We start from the raw sequence: 24,000 nt of genomic DNA, 5'->3' as shown, positions 1-24,000 counted from the left end.
GATTCAATTTTTACCATAATATTACGAAGATATGGATCAATAAGAAGGTAACAATAATAAATACTATATTCTAGTTTTTAAATATTATATAGATGGGTCGGGTTTAAATTACACTAGATGTAACTTTAAGTAATATTTTTTTAATTGGATACAAATTTCAACAAATCCACCGTTAAATTACACAATTTTCGTATATTTTTCATACTTAAAAAATTTATAGAATATGTAGTTCAATGATGAAATTTTTAAAATATAAATTTTATAATAAGTTATTGAATGATGTAAAATTACTTAGAATTATTCCAAGCATAACTTGGACCTAGATATAAATTTAAAAAAGCGAAGCCCACAAAATTACGTGAATAGGATCAAATAAACAAGTCTTCAATGTAGTTGCTGCAAAATCATATAGATCTCGTAAACGTGAAACAGTCAATCGGAAACGTATGAAATGGGTAAAAAGTATTAGTATTTGTGTTTCACTGTCGGGCCAGTATTTGTACTTGTGTTTCACATTCTTGGATACTTGAAAAGAATGAAGACGCACTGATAGATTTTATCTATTGACTAAGAACTAAGAAGTCAATCTGACATGAGTAAAGAATGCAACCCCACGGTTTACGAGGAATTAGGAAAGTTGAATGACTGAAGAGTGTCTATAATGAGCGTGAACGCAGTGAAGGCTAGCCTCTGATATTGTCTCTCCCAGAAATCTCTCTCCCACGCTTTGTACTACAACATTCCTTCAACCCCAGGTAACATCTTCTATGCCTTGCTTCTTCTTTTTTCTTGTTCATGTTTTTCTTTTCTTTTTCTTTTCTTTTTTTCATGCTGTCTCAAAGAACCCTCTTGTTGATACAATTTTAATCTTAAGTTTGTTTATCATAATCTTAGGAGTCCTAAAGCTTACCATTTCTTGAAGCTAAGCATTTTTTTTAAACTATATATGTGTTGAGTCTGCTGACCTTCTTAGAGGTCTACTCAGTCCACAAACCTCCCACTTCTTTGGGATCTGGGAAATGTTATTGGTAGACAGAAATTTCCCCAATTCTTGCCACTTCAAATATCTCTGATGCATTTTGCTTTGGTTGTTCTCTCTCAGAACTTGTTCCAACTGATTTTGTAGTTTTTTTGTATTACAGAAAGTTGAGGCTACTGGTGAACATGGCATCCTCATCCTTTGTCAGAATAACAGGTACTTAGCCAGTTATTTTCTTATAATATTCCAACTAGGATCTTTTCAGAGTTTTTTGGCTAACTTCACCTCGAAATTCTTAAAATCCTATCCATTCAGTATGAAATTAGTAGTTTTGATTTTGCCACATTCTAATCCAAAACCCAATGGAAAAGGCACTTCTTCAACCCTTGATACCAAGTATGCCAACGGAAATTTGTAATATTTCAATTAATTCAATTGGTGATTACTGCTTTAAAGCCAGTTATTTTCCTTGATGGTTATGTCATCAAAGGGTTAGTTCAAATAGAGGATTACAAATTATACATCCATATATTAAGCCACCTTAGAGTTTTTGTTTATTTGATTATTGGTGTATTATATAGACACTTTCTCCTCTTCCATTGCAGTTCTGATATGGGCTGACATACTAACAGCTTATGCCCTGTTTGTGATGATGCAATACTTGACAAATGTCTGGAAGCTTAACTTTACCCATGCTGCTGCAATTGTGAATGTGTTTTCTGGTGTTGCGACCATAATGCCTGTAGGCATGGCCTTCCTTGTCGATGCTTTCATGGGTGACTATTGGATGCTCTTGCTCTCTAGTCTTGCTTATAGCTTTGTAGGTTCTCAAAATTTCCCTCATTTTTTAAATGTGTTTCTACTATGCTATGAGTAATGAGTATTGCCACTTTTGTTGTTTAAATCTACTTTAGTTATATTTATCATTTCGCCAAGAGTCTTGTAGCTTAATCACATTGCCTGGTCTTGGGGTTCAAATTCCCCCTTCCCACTTACTGTAACAATTGAAATTATATAAATAAATATTTACCACTTCAAACATCATAGTAATATAGCACAAAACGTAGAATAAGTGATCAAGGAGCAACATTGGGTATCTCATCTATATAAATCGCTCAAACATCATTGATACATGGATTATTTTGACTGAGGAATATTATGCTGCATGATCATATCTTCTTCTTCTTTTTCTTTTAAATTTGAATTAATTGCAGCTATCTGCCTTAAATTTTGGGAGCATTTATATTGCCCACCCTAAATTATAACGTAATGGAATCAACACCCTACTTGAGATTAACTTACATTGTTCACCCTGCCGTCCATATTACTATGTAAATTTTTGTGGGCAAATTTCTCTCAAATAAAACTGTCAATTGCAAAAATTTTATAGGTTAGGTTGGACATTGCAAATCCTTTCATAGTTTAGGTGAATAGCTACTCATAAATATGTTTATTAAAATATTGAATTGGATGATGCAGTGAACATTACAAATTAATCTTAAAGAAGGGTGTCAATTGCAGAATATTGTATTTTGGGTGCTCATTGCAATGCCCTTGTATTTTCAGAGTAATGTGTGTTATTAACCTGCTTTATATTTTGTACTATGCATTGAAAAATAAGCCAATTATTTTTATCAATTTGTAATGCTGTTATAACAATGTTATTGATCAGAAAATGTTTCCCAATTCATTCTTTTGCACAGTATAGGTTTTGACAAGGTCTTAGGACTTACCAGAAGATGTACTAATTATTGGGTGTCACTGCAGGGGTTAAGCTTCTTGGCAATGTCAACACCACATGTTCTTCCAGATGCTGCAAGGAACTGTGATGCACAGAAGCCAGATTGCATTGGTGATGCCCAAAAGGTTCTCTTCTATACAGCGTTAGTACTGATAGCCATTGGGATATCTGGTCATATCACATCCTTAGAGTCTTTCCTGGAACAACAAAAGGAGAACCAAACAAGTGCTCAAGAAAATTTTGAAAAGCCAAAGCTAATGCCACATCAAGTGGCAGGCAGCCTTTTTGTGGTCCTCCTTGCAATTGTTGGATGTATTGCACTTCCATATATAAAGCCATGGTCTGTCCGATTTGGAATACCAGCAATATGCACTGTAGTGGCAACTTTTCTATTCACAACTGGCTCATGTTCATACAAACCGTCTGGACCGCGGCCAGAGGGGAGTCCTCTTACAACTGTATGTAGAGTCTTTGTAGCCTCTGCTTCCAAGACGTTTTGTCATCTCCCACCAAATGATATTCAGGAGCCTTACACGCGGAGTCTCAGGTTCTTTCTCTCTCAACCTAGAAACTTGATAATATGAAGTCATTTATTTCAAAACCAAGTGCCCACATTTTTGCATTTAACAGAGTTATTAGAAAGCATATGACCTCACCAATGTTCATGATTTCTACCAATAACTATTTTCCAATTTACTAACTTCTAATAGTTGGCAGAAATGTTACAATATGTAATCAGCTATTAGATATGACTTACAAGCTACAAAATTTTTTACCACATGTTGCCTACATATTTTCTGAAACATAATTTTTTAATACAGGTGCCTTGACAAGGCTGCCATTGAAGTCCAAACCCAAAATCAAGAGCAGATTGAACAAAGTAGATGGAAACTTTGCACCAGAGAAGATGTGGAGGATACTAAAATGGTTATACGCATGATACCCATGTGGATGACCTTCATTATGTGTGGGGTTGTGATTTCCATAGGAAACACTTATTTTTTAGATCAAGCAAATGATATGAATCGCAAGCTTGGAAAATTGATGGTCCCTCTTCCCATATTTAAATTTTTCTATGACCTTGTAAAAGAAAAGTTCCATAAACAGTATGTCAAAGTAACTGAAAAATTAATGATTCAAGGAAGATATGTACCCCCCATTGGAATCTTTGTAGCAATGCTGTTTTCTATATTATGTTGTATCACAGCTGCAAGTGTGGAAACCAGGAGGCTTGACATGATTAGAAGGTACCTGTTACTTCACAAACCTAATGACAGTAATGAGAAAATCAAAATCCCAATGAGCATGTTTTGGCTTCTTCCACAGTTTCTCCTTCTTGGTGCCGTTGAAGGAATGTCTACCTTCAGCATTGATCAATTCTTCACTAATCAAGCTCCTGCCTTAATGAGGCGCTACTTGAAACTTTTCCGCCACGGTGTAATTGGAGTTGGAACTGTAGGTAGTGTCCTTTCGGTTTATGTTGTGGGTAAATTCAGTGAAAGGGGAGGAAGGACAAATTGGTTTCAGGACACACTGAATAAAAGTCGATTGGATAACTACTATTGGACACTGACAGTGTTGAGTTCTATAAATCTTTTTTTGTACATCTTGGTGGCATTGCAGTACACCTATAGAGACCCACCAGATGAAGATGCCGATTTAAACATCAAAGAATGAAGAACCTACCCAACCTTAGGAAGATGATGTGCTTTGTTATTATTGTTGTTGTTGTTGTTATTATTCTTAGATGAATTTCATTTTACATCCATTTCCTTGTATTCTCCAATTCAATGTGTCAGTATTCTCTGTATTGATTGACGTTTGTGAAGTGCAGTGTATCAACAAGCTGAAGTTAATGAAACTTAAGTGATTTCTTTTTCCTTCTCCTGCTTTTGATAACGTTTCTCACCAGACCTTTCTTTTTCTTATTGAACGTAAGAAGAAATTATTATTAGGGCTTTTTTAACCATGAAAAGAGAAGGGACTATAACAATGAAATTATTATTCCGTTCCTTTCTTTTTTTCCATGGTGTGTTTGATAAGCAAAATTCGAAAATTCCCGAGGTTGTGTTTCAATTGAAGATTTAAAATCAAAGGATTAGAAGAATAATTGGTAGTATAAATGTAACAATGCACGATGATGTAAGCTTTGGGGATTTAGTTTAAACAAAAACATTTGTGATATTATGAATTTAAAATGGCATTTTATTCCTATTCATTTCAAATTCACATATTAACAAAAAAGCTCAAATCCCTCCGTAAATTTAATCAATAGAAACAAAAAAAATTTGTCATTTCATACTCTATTTAAGTCATCTAAACTAAATATTGAAATCCAAATCATTCTCATTAAATTCCATGATACAAACAAACCACTAGCACTAATCATCTTCATGAAGCTGGACTGATTGTTCACACTTCTTATTGTACGGTTTGTACCACAATGCCACCAAGATGTACAAAACAAGATTTATAGTACTCAATACTGTCAGTGTCCAATAATAGTTATCCAAACGACTTTTATTCAGTGTGTCCTGAAACCAACTTGGTTTCCCTCCACTTTCACTGACCTTTCCAACAACATACACTGAAAGGACACTACCCATAGTTCCTGTTCCAATTACCCCATAAGTGAAAAATTGCGAGTAATGTCTCATTGATGCAGGAATGTGATCGGAGAAGAAACAGTCAATGCTGAAATTACAGATTCCATCAAGGGCACCAAGAAGGAGATACTGTGGAAGAAGCAAGAACATGCTCATTGGGATTTTGCCATTAGGTTTGTCATGTAAACAATGCCTTCTAATCACATCTAGCCTTCTGGATTCCATTTTTGCAGCTGTGATACAACATAGTACTGAAAGTAGCATTGCTACAATGATTCCACAGGGGGCTAAATAATTTCGTGGAATTATTTTTTTTGCTTCAATATACAGTTTGGTGAAAAGATCTTTTACAAGGTCATAGAAAATTTTAAATATGGGAAGAGGGACCTTCAATTTTCCAACCTTGTGATTCATATTTTTTGCTTGCTCTAAAAAGTTAAGTGTTTCCTATGGAAATCACAACCCCACAAATAATGAAGGTCATCCACATGGGCATCATGCGTATAAAGATTTTTGTATCCTTCACCTCATTTTTGCTGCCTGGTTCATATGAACACGACTTACACGAGCCACATATGAATAGAAAAGTTGACAGTACTGTACATATTGCTGGTATTCCAAATCGGACAGACCATGGCTTTATATATGGAAGTGCAATACTTCCAATAAGTGCGAGAAGAATCACAGCAAAGTTGCCAACACAATTCCATAGCTTTTTCCTATCACCTGTTTGGTTCAGCTTTTGTTGATTCAGGAAAGACTCTTGAGGATGTGATATGGCCAGATATCCCAATAGCTATGAGTGCTAATGCCGTGTAGAAGAGAGCTTTCTGGGCTTCACCAATGCAATCTGGCTTGTAGGCACTACAGTTGCCTGCAACATTAGAAAGGACAGGTGGTGTTGACATTGCCAAGAAGCTCATCCCCTGCAGTGACACCCAATACTTAGTACATCTCCTGGTAGAAGTACAGACTTTTTCAAAGCCTATATGGTGCAAAAGATTGAATTGAACATTTTAAGATCTATACTACTACGAACGTTATCAAAGACAATGTTGCTTCTCGATTATTCATTCTACATTGTTGCACCAATATTATATGATGTTTGAAGTGGTAAATATAAATTAAAGCAACTTAAACCAAAATAAAAATTGCAATATTGGTTGCAGAGTAGAAACACATAAATGAGTGAAGGAAATTTTGGAAAACCTACAAAGCTATAAGCAAGACTAGAGAGCAAGAGCATCCAATAATCACCCATGAAAGCATCAACAAGGAAGGCCATGCCTATAGGCATTATTGTGGCAGCACCAGTAAACACATTCACAATTGCAGCAGCATGGGTTAAGTCAAGCCTCCAGACATTTGTTAAGTATGTCATCATCACCCACACAGCATAAGCTGCTACCATGTCAGTCCATACCAGAACTGCAATGGAATAGGAAAAAAAGTGCCTTTAGAATACACTAACAATTAAATAAACAAAAACTAAGGTGGCTTAGTATATAGGTGAAGAATTTGTAACCCTCCAGTTGAACTAACCCTTTGATGACATGACTGTCAAGTAGAATAACTTTAAAGCAATAGTCATCAATTGAATTCTTTGAAATTTTACAACTTTCCATAGGCAAACTTGATTTCAAGGGTTGAAGAGTTGCCTTTTCGATTACTTTATGTTGAATATTCTGGATTATCAGGGTGCAAACTTCAATCCACTTATTTCACAATGAATAGATAGGGTTTTAAAGTCTTTGGTGGAGTTATCTTAAGAACTATACAAGATGTTAATATGAATATTTTAAAGATCTATGGCCATAAATGGTGCTTCAGCATAGTCACTTTTCACCATTACAAGATGTTAAGTATGTCATCATCACCCACACAGCATAAGCTGCTACCATGTCAGTCCATACCAGAACTGCAATGGAATAGGAAAAAAAGTGCCTTTAGAATACACTAACAATTAAATAAACAAAAACTAAGGTGGCTTAGTATATAGGTGAAGAATTTGTAACCCTCCAGTTGAACTAACCCTTTGATGACATGACTGTCAAGTAGAATAACTTTAAAGCAATAGTCATCAATTGAATTCTTTGAAATTTTACAACTTTCCATAGGCAAACTTGATTTCAAGGGTTGAAGAGTTGCCTTTTCGATTACTTTATGTTGAATATTCTGGATTATCAGGGTGCAAACTTCAATCCACTTATTTCACAATGAATAGATAGGGTTTTAAAGTCTTTGGTGGAGTTATCTTAAGAACTATACAAGATGTTAATATGAATATTTTAAAGATCTATGGCCATAAATGGTGCTTCAGCATAGTCACTTTTCACCATTACAAGATGTTAAGTATGTCATCATCACCCACACAGCATAAGCTGCTACCATGTCAGTCCATACCAGAACTGCAATGGAATAGGAAAAAAAGTGCCTTTAGAATACACTAACAATTAAATAAACAAAAACTAAGGTGGCTTAGTATATAGGTGAAGAATTTGTAACCCTCCAGTTGAACTAACCCTTTGATGACATGACTGTCAAGTAGAATAACTTTAAAGCAATAGTCATCAATTGAATTCTTTGAAATTTTACAACTTTCCATAGGCAAACTTGATTTCAAGGGTTGAAGAGTTGCCTTTTCGATTACTTTATGTTGAATATTCTGGATTATCAGGGTGCAAACTTCAATCCACTTATTTCACAATGAATAGATAGGGTTTTAAAGTCTTTGGTGGAGTTATCTTAAGAACTATACAAGATGTTAATATGAATATTTTAAAGATCTATGGCCATAAATGGTGCTTCAGCATAGTCACTTTTCACCATTACAAGATGTTAAGTATGTCATCATCACCCACACAGCATAAGCTGCTACCATGTCAGTCCATACCAGAACTGCAATGGAATAGGAAAAAAAGTGCCTTTAGAATACACTAACAATTAAATAAACAAAAACTAAGGTGGCTTAGTATATAGGTGAAGAATTTGTAACCCTCCAGTTGAACTAACCCTTTGATGACATGACTGTCAAGTAGAATAACTTTAAAGCAATAGTCATCAATTGAATTCTTTGAAATTTTACAACTTTCCATAGGCAAACTTGATTTCAAGGGTTGAAGAGTTGCCTTTTCGATTACTTTATGTTGAATATTCTGGATTATCAGGGTGCAAACTTCAATCCACTTATTTCACAATGAATAGATAGGGTTTTAAAGTCTTTGGTGGAGTTATCTTAAGAACTATACAAGATGTTAATATGAATATTTTAAAGATCTATGGCCATAAATGGTGCTTCAGCATAGTCACTTTTCACCATTACAAATTTTGGACGACTTTATGAAAAAATGGAGCAAATGGAAATAAATCCTCTCCATCCAAATATGCCAGCTTTTGCAGATAGGTTCCATATCACTTGTAAGGTAAGGAAAATAAGGATGAAATGCAGGGGACTTCTTCTCTATTGAAACTAATAACATTCACTGTATTGTAAAGAACCAAGTAATAACATTGGTTTCATGTGTTGTTCAGTTTTTTGAATTCACAATCACTTATTTGTAAAAGCGAATTTATCTATAGCATGTGAATCTGTATTACATTAGGTCCTTCCTGAATAAGCGTGCAAAGTTAAGCATTCATTCAGTTTTTTTACACCTTCTGCTCAAAGTAATGTCACTCTACATTTTTTATTTCAAGTTTAGTGTTTTAACATACATCGTGATGTTATAATTTTTATGATGACTTAAAACTAAATAAATAATATTATAAACTTCTTACAGATAAAAATCCTGTCGCATTAAATTAGTTTACAAGCTAGATTTTTTATTAACTTAAGCAGATGTACTGAAATGGTAGATTATTTATAAACTATTAGTTGGATCACCTGATATGCTGAAAAAGGATGCCATGTTGACCAGTAAACCTCGGCTTTCTATAATACAAAAATACTACAAAAACAGTGGGAAGTTGGAACCAGTATATTAAAATACTAAGTTCAGCACATATGGTTGAAGACCATAAAGTTCAAAAATATTCTTACCTTCTAGAAATGGTAAGCTTGTAGGATCTCCTTTATAAAGATTAAGCAAACTTTAGATCAAATGTATATCAAAATGATGTTTATAGAAAAAAAAAAAAAAAAAAAAAAAAAAAAAGGAAGTCATAGAAGATGTTGCCTGAAAATACTAGTGGGGGTGAAGGAATATTAAACAAGCCACCTCTTTTTGGTGTTATTTTGGCTGATGAAAGAAAAATGAGGTCCATGAGCAGCATAATTTTTTTCTAATCAGTTTCAGATTCCTTTGAATCGAATTATTTCCTTTTTCTTTCCTTGACCTATACTGTAAGAAACAAATATGCTACATGTGACTCACATAATATAACTATAAGAATACATTCCTCAAAAAAAAAAAAAAAAAAAAAAAAAAAAAAAACTATAAGATCATACGATCATTGCCAGTTTGCCACCAAACTAGCATCTATATTTAACATTAACAAAATATATAAGTAATCTCCTAAAATTTAAACTAAACTAATATACGAAAAATAAAACTAGCAGCTATTTAATATTAACAAAATATAAACAAAAGAAAAGATACAAAATTATTGTTTTTAATACATTTCTACTTAATCATTTGTAATTTATCAAAATGAAATTTGAAATTCTTTTACATCAAAATCACTTATGGTTGATTCCGTACTAAATGTCACAAAAATTTTTATATTAAATTTTCCTTTTAATATAAAAATTTTCTAAGAATCTGTTAATGCATCACTTTTTATTTAGAAAGCTAGTTTTTGAAATATTTTATGACTAAAAATGTTTGTTTTATCTATAGTAAAAATTGAAAGAATAGATAGAAATACAATTATTCTATAATCAAAATAGTATGAACCATGAAAGTTGAGTCACACTTATAATCATATATGTCCATTATTATTCTTACTAAATCCAATTAGTGTTGTCAAGTAAAAACTATATATATATAACCAAGCTATGAAATTGCACACTTACCCCTAAACTATATATTAATTAGGATGTCTTGGAAATGACTAGTTTTCCACCCTTATTTGTTGTTGGTCTTACATTCTTACCTATGAAATTAAAAGGTATTCCATGTATTGGATAGGTTTTGATGATATGTTTTTTGGTTTAGTGAAAAATGAAAATAATAGATGTAGGGGAACAATTCGGTGGCCCAGTCCTTGTCACTCAAGTCTTGGTCCAAAAAGTCCAACACAATGAATTCTTGTAGAGTATGGGTTTAAGAACTAGGTTTAAGTAAGTTAAACGGATTACTGCATGGGCTAAGAGAATGTATGAACAAAAAACAAAGTCATTACGTTTCAAAATCTCCCAGAAGGATCAGGATAAAAACTAATTTCCGGATACAAAGTGATGCAGCAGGACCTCTTTTCATGCAATAGTCTTTTCTCTCTCTTTTTCCTTTTTCTTTTTTCTTTTTCTCTCCCCTTTTCTTCTTCTGCCCCTTTTTACGGAGACTTATACACATTATATAGGCCCTTTCTTGTCATCTAGGCCTTACACTTGTCGATTATCTAAACCCTTACTTGAGCACCTGTCTCATCGGAAACCTCTCTCAGTTCTTTGTGAGTTGCGGTAGCCAAAGTAGCACTGTTCAAGGGTCTTCTCCACATTAATGCGGCCAGGAGAGTAGTTATAATGCATTTAATGTGGTGGTGGCAGCCTTTACTAAGATATTTCGGGTTTCCTTCCTTTTTGTGTATTTGGAAGATGGGGCTGTAGTGGCTTGGATGTACCTTTGCTCCGGATTTTCAGTATCCAAGGAGAAATTACTCCTCGGACATGTTTTCTTTGCCCCAGTGGATCTAAATAAGGATTGCTTGAGTCACGCTGGCTCCTCAGATGGGCCTAGGGCCTAGCCTGTTATTTTGGGCCGGTCCCCACAATAGCCCCTAAAAACTCCAGTTTTTGATCTCCTTCCGAAGAGAAAAGCGGGGTTTTGACATTACAAAAGATGAAATTAATTAGTTCCTGGTTCACACGTGTGGGGGCAGTTACTTTTGACGCGCTACAATTTACGAGGCGGGCTATTTACTCTAGGCGGCTTTATGTCTCCCCTATCTAACGGCGAGGTCCAGATCTAACGGCTGACATTCTTCCCAGAGTTCTTGAACGAGAGCGATTCCTTTTTTCCCCCTTGCTATATAAAGCCTTAAAGAGACTTGTTTTTCTTTTCGTTCACCAGCATATAAGAAGTTCAAAGAACTCCAGAGAACTCCAGCGTTCAGAGATTTATGAACACTTCCGACCTTCAAATTCCTATTGCTACCTCCGTGAAGCATCCTTCCTTGAAGAGATTTCCAAGCGTTTCAGTGATTGTTGTGAGGACACCTGTAAGTTCCACTCGCTTCGTTGCTTCAAATTTCTCCTCGGCTTTCAATTTTCACTTCGGTTTTCTTTCCCGTCCCTCTGATTTAACTTAGATGGGTAGATTCAAGGATCTAGTAGATACTCCGGCTGCCATGGAGGCTTTTAGGGCAAAATATCATATCCCACCGGGGGTGGTTCTGCAGTACTGTCCCCTAGAAGGAGTATTAACAGATAGAGACGTGGGTCAAGTCATCATTCCCATGATTGCTTTTATAGAAGGAGGAATGACACTTCCCATGCGTAGGATTACCCGAGACTACTTGTTCAACCATAGGTTGACACCGCATCAGTGCACTCCAAACATGTTCAGGATCTTAGGCAGCATAGATGTCCTGAACGAGCGGATGGGTCTAGGCCTTACCTGGCACGATGTAGTTCATCCGTACGAGTCCCACTACCTCGAGAAGGGGGGGGGTATTATCTTAAATCTCGGTCCGAGGTCGTTAGACTAATCTCCTGCCTCCCCATATTCAATAAGACTATGAAGGATGACTTCCTCATTGCCTCAAGAGAGTGGAGCGATGGTTTTCATTGTCCAACTCAGGCAGGAATTCCAGGTGCGGTGCCTCTAGGGCCAATCCTTTAGGGAGGGGGCTTAGCTCTTTAGATTCATTCCTTTTTTTTTGCTTAAGAATCAAAAAATTTTATAACTTAACCACAATCTCCTCCTCGGCTATTTTGCAGATAAAGCTCATGTTGCTCCTCGGCTGAGCCACGTAAACGTTCCGGCCTTGAACTATCTTTTGAGGTCAGAAATCTACGTTAACGAGGACGGGTAACTATGCGCAGCTCATCTGGTTTTGGGCTACCAACCCCAATCCCGCACCTTCCAAGACATTGGCCAAGCCATAAGAGCTGGTAGTCCGAGGTTAGCTAGGATCGATGTGTCCAAGCCCAAGTTTTTAGCCCGAAACGATCTCAAGCCAGTCATTTTGCCCCACATTCAAAATCCTCCACCAGTTGCGCAATTGCCTCCACCAGATAATCTCGAAGTTGCCGCACAAGCTGAAGAAGAAGCTGAATCATCTCGTCTTTCTCTAGAGGAGGAGATAGACGAGTTCTACTTCAAAGAAGATATCCCTAAAACTCATCTGATTGAGCTTTCAGATCCCGAAGGAGAGCAGGACCGAAATTCAGTGGTCGGCGTGTCAATTGTTATAGCCTGCTCGGAAGACTCCTCAGACGACGAGGTAGATAATATGGCTTCCAATAAAGGAAAAAGCCTACGAGAGTTGATGGCCTCCCGAGGCAAAGGTCAATCATCAAAGGTGCCCTCCTAGTCCCAGACCCCTATTCTTCCTCCCGTTGCTCCTCAGCTCCCTTCTGATCTCGGCCTAAAAGTTAACCCGGACCTGAAGAAGAAAAGGCCGGTTGAAACCCTTAAGGAAGGCGAGGTGGGCCCCCGCTCGAGTAAACAGCAAAAAACAACCTGGGAGCAGAGGGATAAAAGGGCTCCATCCGTTGAAAGTCGGGAGGATGGGGACCAAGTTGAAGTGCGTGTTAATCCGCGTACTTGGAGCCCAAAACTCGAGGTAGACGAGGTCGCCTGGACTCAAAGGTCGCAGCTTTACATTAATATCATACCCCTGCTTTAGCTTCTGGTGATAATAGGCCATATGGATCATCGTTTTTTCCCTTTTTTCCTCAGCTAAGTCTAGACTTCTCCCCAGTAACTCGTCATTGTTTTTTGGGGTAAAGGTGCTAGATTTCAATGTGGGGAAGCTGGCCTCGAGTGGGAGTACGGCTTCGGCCCCATAAGTCATTGAAAAAGGAGTTTTTTCTCTTGTTGACCGTCGCGGCGTCGTTCGATAGGTCCATAAGACGTGTGGTAGCTCTTCCACCCATCTCCCATTTGCATCATCCAACCTCTTTTTCAGCCCACTCACTATGACTTTATTCATGGCCTCGGCTTGCCCGTTTCCTTGGGGGTAGGCAGGAGTGGAATATCGGTTTGTGATCCCAAAGTCGCGGCAGTATTCCCTGAAGTTTTTACTATCAAATTGAAGACCGTTGTCCGAGATGAGGGTGTAAGGGGTTTCGAAGCACGTAATGATGTTTTTCCAAATGAATTTCTTGGCATCCACATCCCTGATGTTGGCCAAAGGTTCAGCCTCTACCCATTTGGTGAAATAATCGGTGCCGACTATTATGTACCGCTTATTCCCTGCTGCTTTTGGGAAAGGGCCGACAATATCAAGGCCCCACTGAGCAAACGGCCAAGGGCTGGAGAGGGGGTTAAGAACTCCCCTCGGTTGGTGGATATTTGGGGCGAATCTCTGGCATTGATCACACTTCTTTACATATTCTTGGGCCTCTCTCTGCATGTTCGGCTACCAGTACCCTTGGGTAAGTGCCCTGTTCGCCAGCGATCTTCCTCCTGTGTGACTTCCACAAATCCCCTCATATAGTTCTTTGAGTAAGGACTCGGATTCCTCTGGGTGTACACATAATAGGTACGGTCCAGAATAGGAGCGCCGGTATAACTTGTGGTCCTCTGACAACCAGAACCGAGGAGCATTCCTCCGTATCTTCTCGGCCTCCAGTTTTCCTTCTGGTAATGTATCGCCTTTGAGGAAGTTCATTATAGGATCCATCCAGCTGGGATTCCTTCTAATCTGATGGATCTGAGCTGTGTCTCTTCCGATTGAACTTGTTTGGCATAAATCCTCAACAAGGATCATTCGTGGCAGATCATGCGCAAAGGACGTGGCAAGAATGGCCAACGAATCCGCATGTGTGTTCCCACTTCTAGAAACATGCGTCAGGTTAAAGGATTCAAAGTCTGACTGCAGGCGTTTGACTCGACCGAGATACTCTTGCATTCTAGCATCTCTAGCTTCTAACTCACCCATCACTTGGCCAACGACCAATTGGGAGTCCGAGAACGCTTCCATTGCCTTTCCGCCCAATTTTTGAACCATCATCATTCCTTGAAGCAAGGCCTCGTACTCGGCTTCGTTGTTCATAGCTGAGAACCCGAGTCTTATCGATTTTTCAATGGTAATACTTTCGGGCGATATCAGAACTAGCCCGATCCCAGATCCTTTTTGGTTGGCCGCGCCGTCCACATAGACCTTCCAACGCGAGGTTTCTCGAGCTGAGATTATGCCAACCGATTTTCCATCCATGTTTTCCCTTTGTGTTACTGTTTCCACAGAAGGTTCAGCGAATTCTGCAACTAGATCCGCGAGGACTTGACCCTTTACAGAGGACCTAGGCATGTATTTAATGTCAAAAGCCCCCAAGAGCGCGCTCCACATGGCGATTCTTCCCATGTAATCGGCGCTTCGGAGCACCGATCGAAGGGGAAGTTGGGTTAGAACAATGACCGTGTGTGCCTGAAAGTAATGGGGGAGTTTTCGCATGGCATGCACTACTGCCAGAATTGCTTTCTCCAATGGTAAGTAGCGCACTTCAGCCTCATGCAATGATTTACTTACATAATACACTGGTCACTGTATTCCATTATCATCCCGTATCAGTACCAGGCTTACAGCATGAGGGACTACTGCTATGTATGCGAACAGTACTTCGTCCGCCTCAGGGCTAGACATGATGGGTAGTCGTGACAAGTATTCTTTGAGTTGCTGGAAGGCCAGGACACAATCCTTTGACCACTCAAACCCTTTCCACTTATTTATTAAGAGGTAGAAAGGTCGGCATCGGTCTACAGATCGTGATATGAACCGGTTCAACGCTGCGATCATGCCAGTGAGTTTCTGCACTTCTTTTGGATTCCGAGGAGCCTGTAGGCTATTAATCGCTTTAATTTGATTTGGGCTTACCTCTATTCCTCTGTGAGTTACCATATAGCCTAGGAATTTCCCAGACCCGACCCCAAATGAACACTTGGAAGCATTGAGCCGCAACTTATGCTCCCTTAAGACGCTAAAGATGATCTCCAGGTCTTTCACGTGCTCGGACACCACCTTGCTTTTTACCACCATATCGTCTATGTAGGCTTCAATAACCTTGCCTAGCTACGGTTCGAACATTCTGGTCATCATCCTTTGGTAAGTTGACCCTGCGTTCTTTAGTCCAAAAGGCATCACCTTATAGTGGTAGTTTCCGACGGGTGTCATGAACACCGTTTTCTCCTGATCCTCTGATGCCAGTGGTATCTGATGATAGCCCTGGAAGGCGTCCAGGAAGCTCATTCGAGGGTGGCCTACAGTTGCATCTACCAATCGGTCTATTCGAGGTAACGGAACGGGTCTTTCGGGCATGCCTTGTTCAAGTCTGTGAAGTTCATGCAAACTCGCCACTTCCTCGTTTTCTTTCTTACCACCATTGTATTTGCCAGCCATTCGGGGTAAAAGACTTCTTTGATAGCCCCTGCCCTTTTCAGCTTCGTTACTTCGTCTCTAACGGCACTGGCATGTTCTTTCGAGAGGCGTCGGGGTGGCTGCTTCTTTAGAATAAAAGATGGGTTAACATTTAAGTAATGACAAATGAGACTAGGGTCGACCCCCGGGGCATCGTAAGCGTCCCATGCAAATACATCAACATTTTTCCTTAGAAACCTGACCAGTTCCTCTTTTTCTTGAGGAGGTAACTCCGAGCCGACCTGGAAAAATCTCTCTGGGTCATTGTCAACGGTAAATTTTTCCAAACTTTCACACCTTACCTCCTCGGCTAGCTCACTGACTTGCCCTGCTGAGGTGGTTGATTGCTATAAGTTTTCTGAAGCCGAGGACTCGGCATTGGACTAACGTGAGATGGCGGCCACCATACATTGCCTAGCCATGGTCTGATATCCACGAATCTCCTCCACTTGGCCTCCGGACAGGTATTTTACCTTTTGGTGAAGTGTGGAAGATACGGCTTCCAGAGCATGGATCCATGGCTTGGCTACTATCGCTGTGTAGGGCGAGTAGGCATCGACCACGATAAAGTCCACCTCCACCACCTCTGATCCGGTCTGTATGGGTAATCTGATTTGCCCTTTTGGTACAACAGTCTTCCCTTCGAAGCTGATAAGGGGAGAGTCATAAGCCGTCAAATCCTCCGACCTTAAGTTCAGCCCCTTGTATAGATCAGGGTACATTACCTCTACTGCGCTGCCCAGGTCTACCAGTACCCTCCTCACATCGAAACCTCCGATTCTCAGCGTAACCACTAAAGTATTGTCGTGAGGTTGGATAGTTCCCCTCTTATCTTCGTCCGAGAATCCTAACATTAAAGGACTTCCCTTTTTAGACCTTTTAAATTCTCTTTCCCTGTCCTCGGCGGAGAGCCGAGCCACGGATAGCACCCTGGAAGGAAATGAGCCGGTTCTTCTTGGAGCGGCGAGGATGACGTGTATCGTCCTCGTAGGAGGTCTTAATGATACATCTTTTCGAGGCTCTTGCATTGCCTGGCCCAGATGACCGCTTGAGGGGTGTAAAAGGTGACGTAACTTTCCTTCTCGGACCAGCTGATCTAGGTGATTCCATAGATTCCTGCAATCCTCAGTGGTATGCCCATGGTCTTGATGATAGTGACAATACAGGTTTTGGTTGCATTTCGAAGGGTCTCCAGCCATTTTTCCGGGCCATCTGAAGAAGGGTTCGTTCTTGACTTTCTCTAGAATTTGCTGTACTGGCTCTTTGAACACGGCATTAACCGTTTGCATGTTGCGTTGTCCAGCCTGTCTCGAAAAATCTTTCATCGGTTGGTTATGGTTATATCGTTCCAACCTGAAATCATTCCTTTTGGGGGGAATGATCTTCTCCTTTCCTTTTCCTTGTAGCTGGTCTTCTTCCACCCTTTTGTATTTGTCAATCCTATCCATCAACTGATGAACCTTGGCAACGGGCTTACCAGTGAGAGATTTCCTTAAGCCATGCTTGGTGGGGAGACCGCTTTGAATCTGCTGATGGCGACATCATCGTGGTTCTCATCCAACTCGTTATACATCTCCCAATACCTATCCAAATACGCCTTTAGGGTCTCTCCCTCGCGCATGGACAGGGACAATAACGAACTTAGGAGTCGAGGGACTCTGTTATTTGTAATAAAGCGAGAACAAAAAGCCTGAGTGAGCTGCTTATAGGAGCCTATGGAATTTGTTTTCAGGCTGTTGAACCATCTCCTCGCCATTGGCCCCAAGCTGGACAGGAAAACTTTGCACATCAGGGTCTCATTTTGGGAGTAGATGGCCATTCTTTGGTTAAACTGGCTCACGTGCTCCACCGGGTCTGCTTGGCCGTTGTAGATGGCAAATGTTGGTTGATTGAAACGTCGGGGTAATTTAGCCCCTTCAATCCTGTGCGTAAAGGGCGATCTGGAGATCTGATCCAATGCCTTGTTTATGGCATCATTACCCAATCCCTTGCTAGATAGGCTCTCATACCTCTGTGCAGGGCGCAACTCCTTCTCATAAGAAAAAGTTTCACTCGGGGGAGTTCTCGACCTCCGTCTGTAACTGACGTCCTCCTCCTCATTAGAGGATGCCTCTGAGCTGGAGGGAGATCGCTTTTGCCATGCACGGCGCAGCTTTCTTTTCAGGTCTTCTATCTCTCGTTGCATGGCCTGATGATTGTTTCGCCTTCGGGATACACAACTACCCATTTGGATATGGCTTTGACTGGTCTAGGTAGTATGTACGCTTCCCTCATGATTCCTTCCATTGCCTGAATTTGTTCCCGGGTTGGGAGGATTATTTTGCCGTTGAGACCCAATAGGTTCTGTCAGTTGAGGGTCAGCTTGGTGGGGATTCTCCTGGTGTGGACCTAATTCTGTCATGCTTAACCATCGTACTTACTAACACTCAAGTTCTTCCCACAGACGGTGCCAATTGTAGGGGAACAATTCGGTGGCCCAGTCCTTGTCGCTCAAGTCTTGGTCCAAAAAGTCCAACACAATGAATTCTTGTAGAGTATGGGTTTAAGAACTAGGTTTAAGTAAGTTAAATGGATTACTGCATGGGCTGAGAGAATGTATGAACAAAAAACAAAGTCATTACGTTTCAAAATCTCCCAGAAGGATCAGGATAAAAACTAATTTCCGAATACAAAGTGATGCAGCAGGACCTCTTTTCATGCAATAGTCTTTTCTCTCTCTTTTTCTTTTTTCTTTTTCTCTCCCCTTTTCTTCTTCTGTCCCTTTTTACGGGGACTTATACACATTATATAGGCCCTTTCTTGTCATCTGGGTCTTACACTTGTCGATCATCTAAACCCTTACTTGAGCACCTGTCCCATCGGACACCTTTCTCAGTTCTTTGTGAGTTGCGGTAGCCAAAGTAGCACTGTTTAGGGGTCTTCTCTATATTAATACGACCAGAAGAGTAGTTGTAATGCATTTAATGTGGTGGTGACAGCCTTTGCTGAGATATTTCAGGTTTCCTTCCTTTTTATGTATTTGGAAGATGGGCTGTAGTGGCTTGGATGTACCTTTGCTCCGGATTTTCAGTATCCGAGGAGAAATTACTCCTCGGACATGTTTTCTTTGCCCCAGTGTGTCTGAATAAGGATTGCTTGAGTCACGCTGGCTCCTCGGATGGGCTGCGTCCTTGGATGGGCCGGTCCCCACAATAGATAAGACCAATACTCTCTTCTACTCTCACGCACACACACACAGAGAACCCTTTAATGAATTTATAATTCAATGGAAATTTTTATTAAATACAAATACTAAAAAAATATATAAAGTAAGGTTTTATTAATATAGAGAAAAATTTCATGATATCTGATCAATAGATATATATATATATATATATGTTATTGTTATAGTGTGATTGTGTCTGCAAAAGATCGCAATGAATTGAAATGGACTAAAGTGGTCCAAATTAGACCGAATGAACGAAATATTACGCCGATATGGCTTAGAAATAATAAATGTTACACTTCAACTTTTAGATATTATATAAATATAGATGTGTTAAAGATGTTATAGTCCAAAAGAGTCCAGCATAATTCATTGTGGTAAACCTGACCCAGATCGATTCATGGTCACCCCTAATGTGAACATTTATTATTAAGTGATCAAACCAACCTTAAAAAGGTTTGGAGACTTAAAAAATCAAGTATGCACAAAAGCCCTAAATCTCTAATTTAAACGACAAAATATTAGTAGCCGACACTACTCCAATTTTCCTTCTAATTATTGGTAAAACCACATCATCATCAATTCTCAAATCTCATATGGAAAAATGCTAAAGGTACAAACTATTTTACAATTTTTTTTTTTTTTTTTACAAACTATTGATATAGTGAGTGATTATTAGTAATAAAAAAAAAATTACTTTAATAGTTAACTCAACAAGCCAATTCGCCAAACACGTTGTTAGATGCAGCTCTTTTACAATCACATTCCACAAAACGCGATCTCACAAAGCGGTTTTAGAGTTAAAAAAAAAAAAAAAAAAAAAAAAAAAAAAAAAAAAAAAAAAACCTCAGTCTCTTTTTCGTATTTGGATTTTGTTTTAACTCATTTCTTTCTACACAAGACAACGCACACTCTCAAACTCTCTGAAAAAAAAAAAAACACAAAGCAAGAAAAGTACTCGAAACAAAAACATATTTTCAAAGTCTCTTCGTCGGAAAAATTTAAAAAAAAAATTAAAAAAAAAAAAAACTATGGATGTGATAAAGTCACAGCAAATATCGTCGAAACCAATCGAGAAGGTGATCGTTCACCCATTGGTTCTCCTCAGCATCGTCGACAACTACAACCGAGTCGCCAAGGACACTCGCCGCCGAGTCGTCGGCGTTCTACTCGGCAGCACCTTCAAAGGCACCGTTGATGTCACCAACAGCTATGCAGGTCCCAAATCCCTCTTTTACATATATACGTTTACCTCCTCAATTTTTTCTAATTTTGTGTTTAGATCTAATGAAAGTTGTAGATTTTAGGGTTTCAAAATTGTGGATTTTAGGGGTTTTGAATGCACTATGTAATGTGATTGGAAATTTGAGCGTGGCATTACGTAATTTTGTTAATTATATGGTTTTGTGAAAACTTTGATTTTAGGGTTTTTTAGTGAGTTACTATATGAATCTGGGTTTTATAGTGGAAACTTTGATTGATTGTTAGATTTATTGGAAAGATTTGCTGTTGTTCGAGGGCTTAACTTTGCGATTTGTATCCAACTTTAATTTCAACAATAGAGCCAATGCTACCCGAAAAGTACTAGTTGGTTGTCACAATCTAAAAGGACCAGTTAAGTTACAATTAGACTCCTTGTAATAGTTTGTACTTTATATACGCTAAATTGATTGGTTCTACTTTAAATGGCACACTCTTTTAATTATTTTTTGTGATGACACTAGGTTAATGGGATAATTAGGATTATTTTCCTAGTGGTTTCAAACTTTCAAGTCAATGAAATCACTGTTATGGCCTCTATGCTTTGTGATTGTTACATTGAGAGTGGTGTGTTAGGAAGAGTGTGGTCTAAATATGTTAATTTACTTATATGTGTTTCTGAAAGAAGATCAAGGAGATTTTTCCTAATGTTCTAGCATCACACATTGCCATGTTGTATGGTAGTTGCTGCAAAGTGCAAACTTGCTAATAATTAAAAGAAAAAATGTTGACCAATTTTATCTGGTCAAAGGGTTTCTAAGTTTTGTATTTCATTTCAAAGTATGGTTCATTGCATAATAAGAGTTTCACTGGTATTACTTTTTTCTTATTGGTGATCTTGTAATTTCAGTGCCCTTTGAAGAAGACGATAAGGATCCAAGCATATGGTTTCTTGACCACAATTACCATGAAGCGATGTTTTCTATGTTCAAGAGAATCAACGGTAGTTTTTGTTTTAGTTTAAGGGTAAATATGATGTCTGTTAAAAAAATTCCATGGGGAATTCTAACTTTTCTCTATATGTTCTAATAATGTTTCAGCCAAGGAGCACGTGGTAGGTTGGTATAGTACAGGCCCGAAGCTACGGGAGAATGATCTTGATATTCACAGATTATTCCACAAGTAAGATCATATATCTTAATTTATGAGGAAAATATTTTACAGCTGTCTATTCATGTAACTGTATCATGCATTCGTATATATGTATATGTGTGTGTGTGTGTGTGTTATTTTCTCTCTTCAATACTAGCTTTAGGCCCTCATGTTCAATATCTTATTGTTTTGACCAATCAAATATTGATTGAACTCTATAACACTAGCAAGAGGTTTGCAATATCTTCTTTCTCTCTCTCTCTCTCTCTCTCTCTCTATATATATATATATATATATATATATATCTGTGTGAGTGTATGTGAAGTTCATTTTTGTGATAATATATATATTTTTGGGTGGTGTTGTAGCTATGTCCCAAATCCTGTCTTGGTCATTATTGATGTCCAGCCCAAAGAGCTGGGGATACCCACTAAGGCTTACTATGATGTTGAAGAAGTCAAAGAGGTAAGAAAAATATCCTGTTTTTTTATCTGCTATCTTTATATAGAGATTGCATATGGTGAATGGTTGAGTGCAGTTCCCATATATCATTTTAGAAGAGACTAATGGAAGTCTCAAAGTTACTGTTCCTTTCTCAACAAGCTGTATCCATTTTTCCTCCCTTGATGTTAATCTAATGCTTGATTATGTGTAACAGAATGCTACACAAAAGAGCCAGAAGGTTTTTGTCCATGTGCCTTCAGAAATTGCGGCTCATGAGGTTGAGGAAATTGGTATGCCATGACATGAAAATTGCAATTTTCCTGCTAGCATTTGCCACCATTTAGAATTTGAAATAAGATGCAAAGTGACTTCATCTTTGAATTTATGATCTTTCATCTCCATTACTAATTGCATTCTCATATGATCTATCTACAGGAGTGGAACACTTGTTAAGGGATGTGAAGGATACAACCATTAGTACACTTGCAAATGAGGTTTTTCCTTTTTCCCCACACAGTTTCTTTTCTTTGTTTGCTGAAGCAACATCTTGTGTAAATTTCAGAATTGAGTTTTTTGATTGTGGATGCTTATCTCTGAACAAAAACATTTTGAAGAAGTAGATTTGCCTTTTGTTTTGTTCAGGTTTCCGGAAAACTCACAGCTTTAAAGGGTTTGGATGCGCGACTACGAGAGATACGTGGTTACCTTGATCTTGTCATTGATGGGAAGCTTCCTTTAAATCATGAGATACTTTATCATTTACAGGTATATTTTGTTATTGCACATTACTCTTTTCACCATGATATTGTTATTTACCTGCCTTTCTTTTTTATTTTTCGTGAAGATAAGTATATCTTTCTTCCCACATATGGTGTCACCAGTTTTTTCAGAAGATTATCTTTTTTCAATGAAGTAAATCAAGTTTGACTGAGTTCAAAATAATATTTGAAGAATATCAATCAATTTTGGTGCTCCCAATACTTTCACTTCTTCATTTACCTGTACCACGTATCCTCATATCTTTTAAAACTTCAGGATGTGTTCAACCTGCTTCCAAATCTCAACGTGAATGAGTTAATCAAGGCATTTGCAGGTAATACTATATGCCTCAAATGTAGACATTCTAATTTAGGCAGGTAGATGGGGATAATCTGTATATATAGTTTTTCTTTTTCCTTTTTCTTTAAATCTCTCTTCTCCCTTTGTGCAGTTAAAACAAACGATATGATGTTGGTAATATATCTTTCTTCTCTCATCCGAAGTGTCATCGCACTCCACAACTTGATCAATAATAAGGTGACATGCCCTCTCCTGACACAAATAATACTCTCTCTCTCTCTCTCGCTCTCTTCATTGAGCACACCTGTATCAATTGGGCTGATGTATGTAGATTGTGTTTTACAGATGTTAAACAAAGAACATGAGAAAGCTGAGGATGCAAAGCCTGCCACAGTCCCTCCTGCCAGTGGAAACTGATTTTGGGGTTTCATGATTCATCCTTTACAGAGCTCCACCTTTTGGGGCAGTGAGAACAAACGATCTGCTGCTTTTGAGGCTTCTCAATCTGAGAATTTTGTGTTCTCCGTAGTGCAATCTGATATAGCAGGGTTCCAAAATTGACACCCATGTTGATTTGTTACATGATGTTAGTAAACTGTACTGTTTAACATCTTATGCCATGTTCAATTAGTCATTTTATGTAGACTTCCAAGCATTTTTCCTCAGTGTGCTCCAAGTTAAAACAATTCCTGCTCACCAAGATTAGTTTGCATTGTGGATATTGCATTGGCTGCTTGTGTGCAGGTTGCACGTGATATCCTAATCATTTGATTACATTCTTTAGGAACTTTTTTTTTTTTTTTTTTTTTTCCTGTTTTTATCATTTTTCGCTTTGTAAGGGCCACGTCTAGATGTTGCTAGAAGTGCGACCAAA

At 38.4% G+C, this 24,000-nt stretch overlaps 2 protein-coding genes and 1 pseudogene across 7 annotated transcripts in view; 2 read left to right on the top strand and 1 right to left on the bottom strand.

The window, feature by feature from the left end:
- Positions 1–4,600, top strand: part of LOC126692332 (protein NRT1/ PTR FAMILY 5.5-like) — a 33,087-nt gene extending 28,487 nt beyond the window's left edge. Inside the window, exons 1-5 of one of the 6 annotated variants that reach the window (XM_050387907.1) lie at positions 445–755; positions 1,143–1,195; positions 1,612–1,799; positions 2,747–3,267; positions 3,542–4,600. In XM_050387907.1, the coding sequence (XP_050243864.1) occupies positions 1,165–1,195; positions 1,612–1,799; positions 2,747–3,267; positions 3,542–4,397 (1,596 nt within the window). In that variant the 5' untranslated portion in view covers positions 445–755; positions 1,143–1,164 and the 3' untranslated portion in view covers positions 4,398–4,600. Of the gene's footprint in view, positions 1–442; positions 756–1,126; positions 1,196–1,584; positions 1,800–2,746; positions 3,268–3,541 lie in introns of those variants that run through there. The other 5 variants (XM_050387904.1, XM_050387903.1, XM_050387908.1 and 2 more) reach the window with 5 other exon arrangements.
- A 442-nt stretch (positions 4,601–5,042) lies between these two features.
- On the bottom strand, positions 5,043–15,016 carry LOC126691034 (protein NRT1/ PTR FAMILY 5.5-like; annotated as a pseudogene).
- Positions 15,017–20,192: 5,176 nt separating this feature from the next.
- On the top strand, positions 20,193–23,881 carry LOC126692328 (26S proteasome non-ATPase regulatory subunit 7 homolog A-like). Its single transcript, XM_050387897.1, has 10 exons — positions 20,193–20,489; positions 21,382–21,474; positions 21,572–21,653; positions 21,992–22,088; positions 22,282–22,357; positions 22,503–22,561; positions 22,710–22,832; positions 23,103–23,160; positions 23,278–23,363; positions 23,472–23,881. Exons 1-10 carry the CDS (start codon positions 20,303–20,305, stop codon positions 23,541–23,543), a joined length of 933 nt encoding a protein of 310 aa, XP_050243854.1. The 5' UTR covers positions 20,193–20,302; the 3' UTR covers positions 23,544–23,881.
- Positions 23,882–24,000: the final 119 nt, after the last annotated feature.

This window comes from Quercus robur, chromosome 7 (genome assembly GCF_932294415.1).
Source record: "Quercus robur chromosome 7, dhQueRobu3.1, whole genome shotgun sequence".
Taxonomy (NCBI): Eukaryota; Viridiplantae; Streptophyta; class Magnoliopsida; order Fagales; family Fagaceae; genus Quercus; species Quercus robur.
The sequence above is the reverse complement of the archived record's forward strand: the minus strand, read 5'-3'. Positions and strand labels throughout refer to the sequence as shown.

Bases quoted from the DNA above. Each gene is read 5' to 3' on its own strand.
- LOC126692328 (XM_050387897.1), top strand. From the start codon at position 20,303: ATGGATGTGATAAAGTCACAGCAAATATCGTCGAAACCAATCGAGAAG. The intron at 21,654-21,991 runs GTAAGATCATAT...GTGGTGTTGTAG, and splicing joins ATTCACAGATTATTCCACAA to CTATGTCCCAAATCCTGTCT. The intron at 22,358-22,502 runs GTATGCCATGAC...ATCTATCTACAG, and splicing joins TCATGAGGTTGAGGAAATTG to GAGTGGAACACTTGTTAAGG.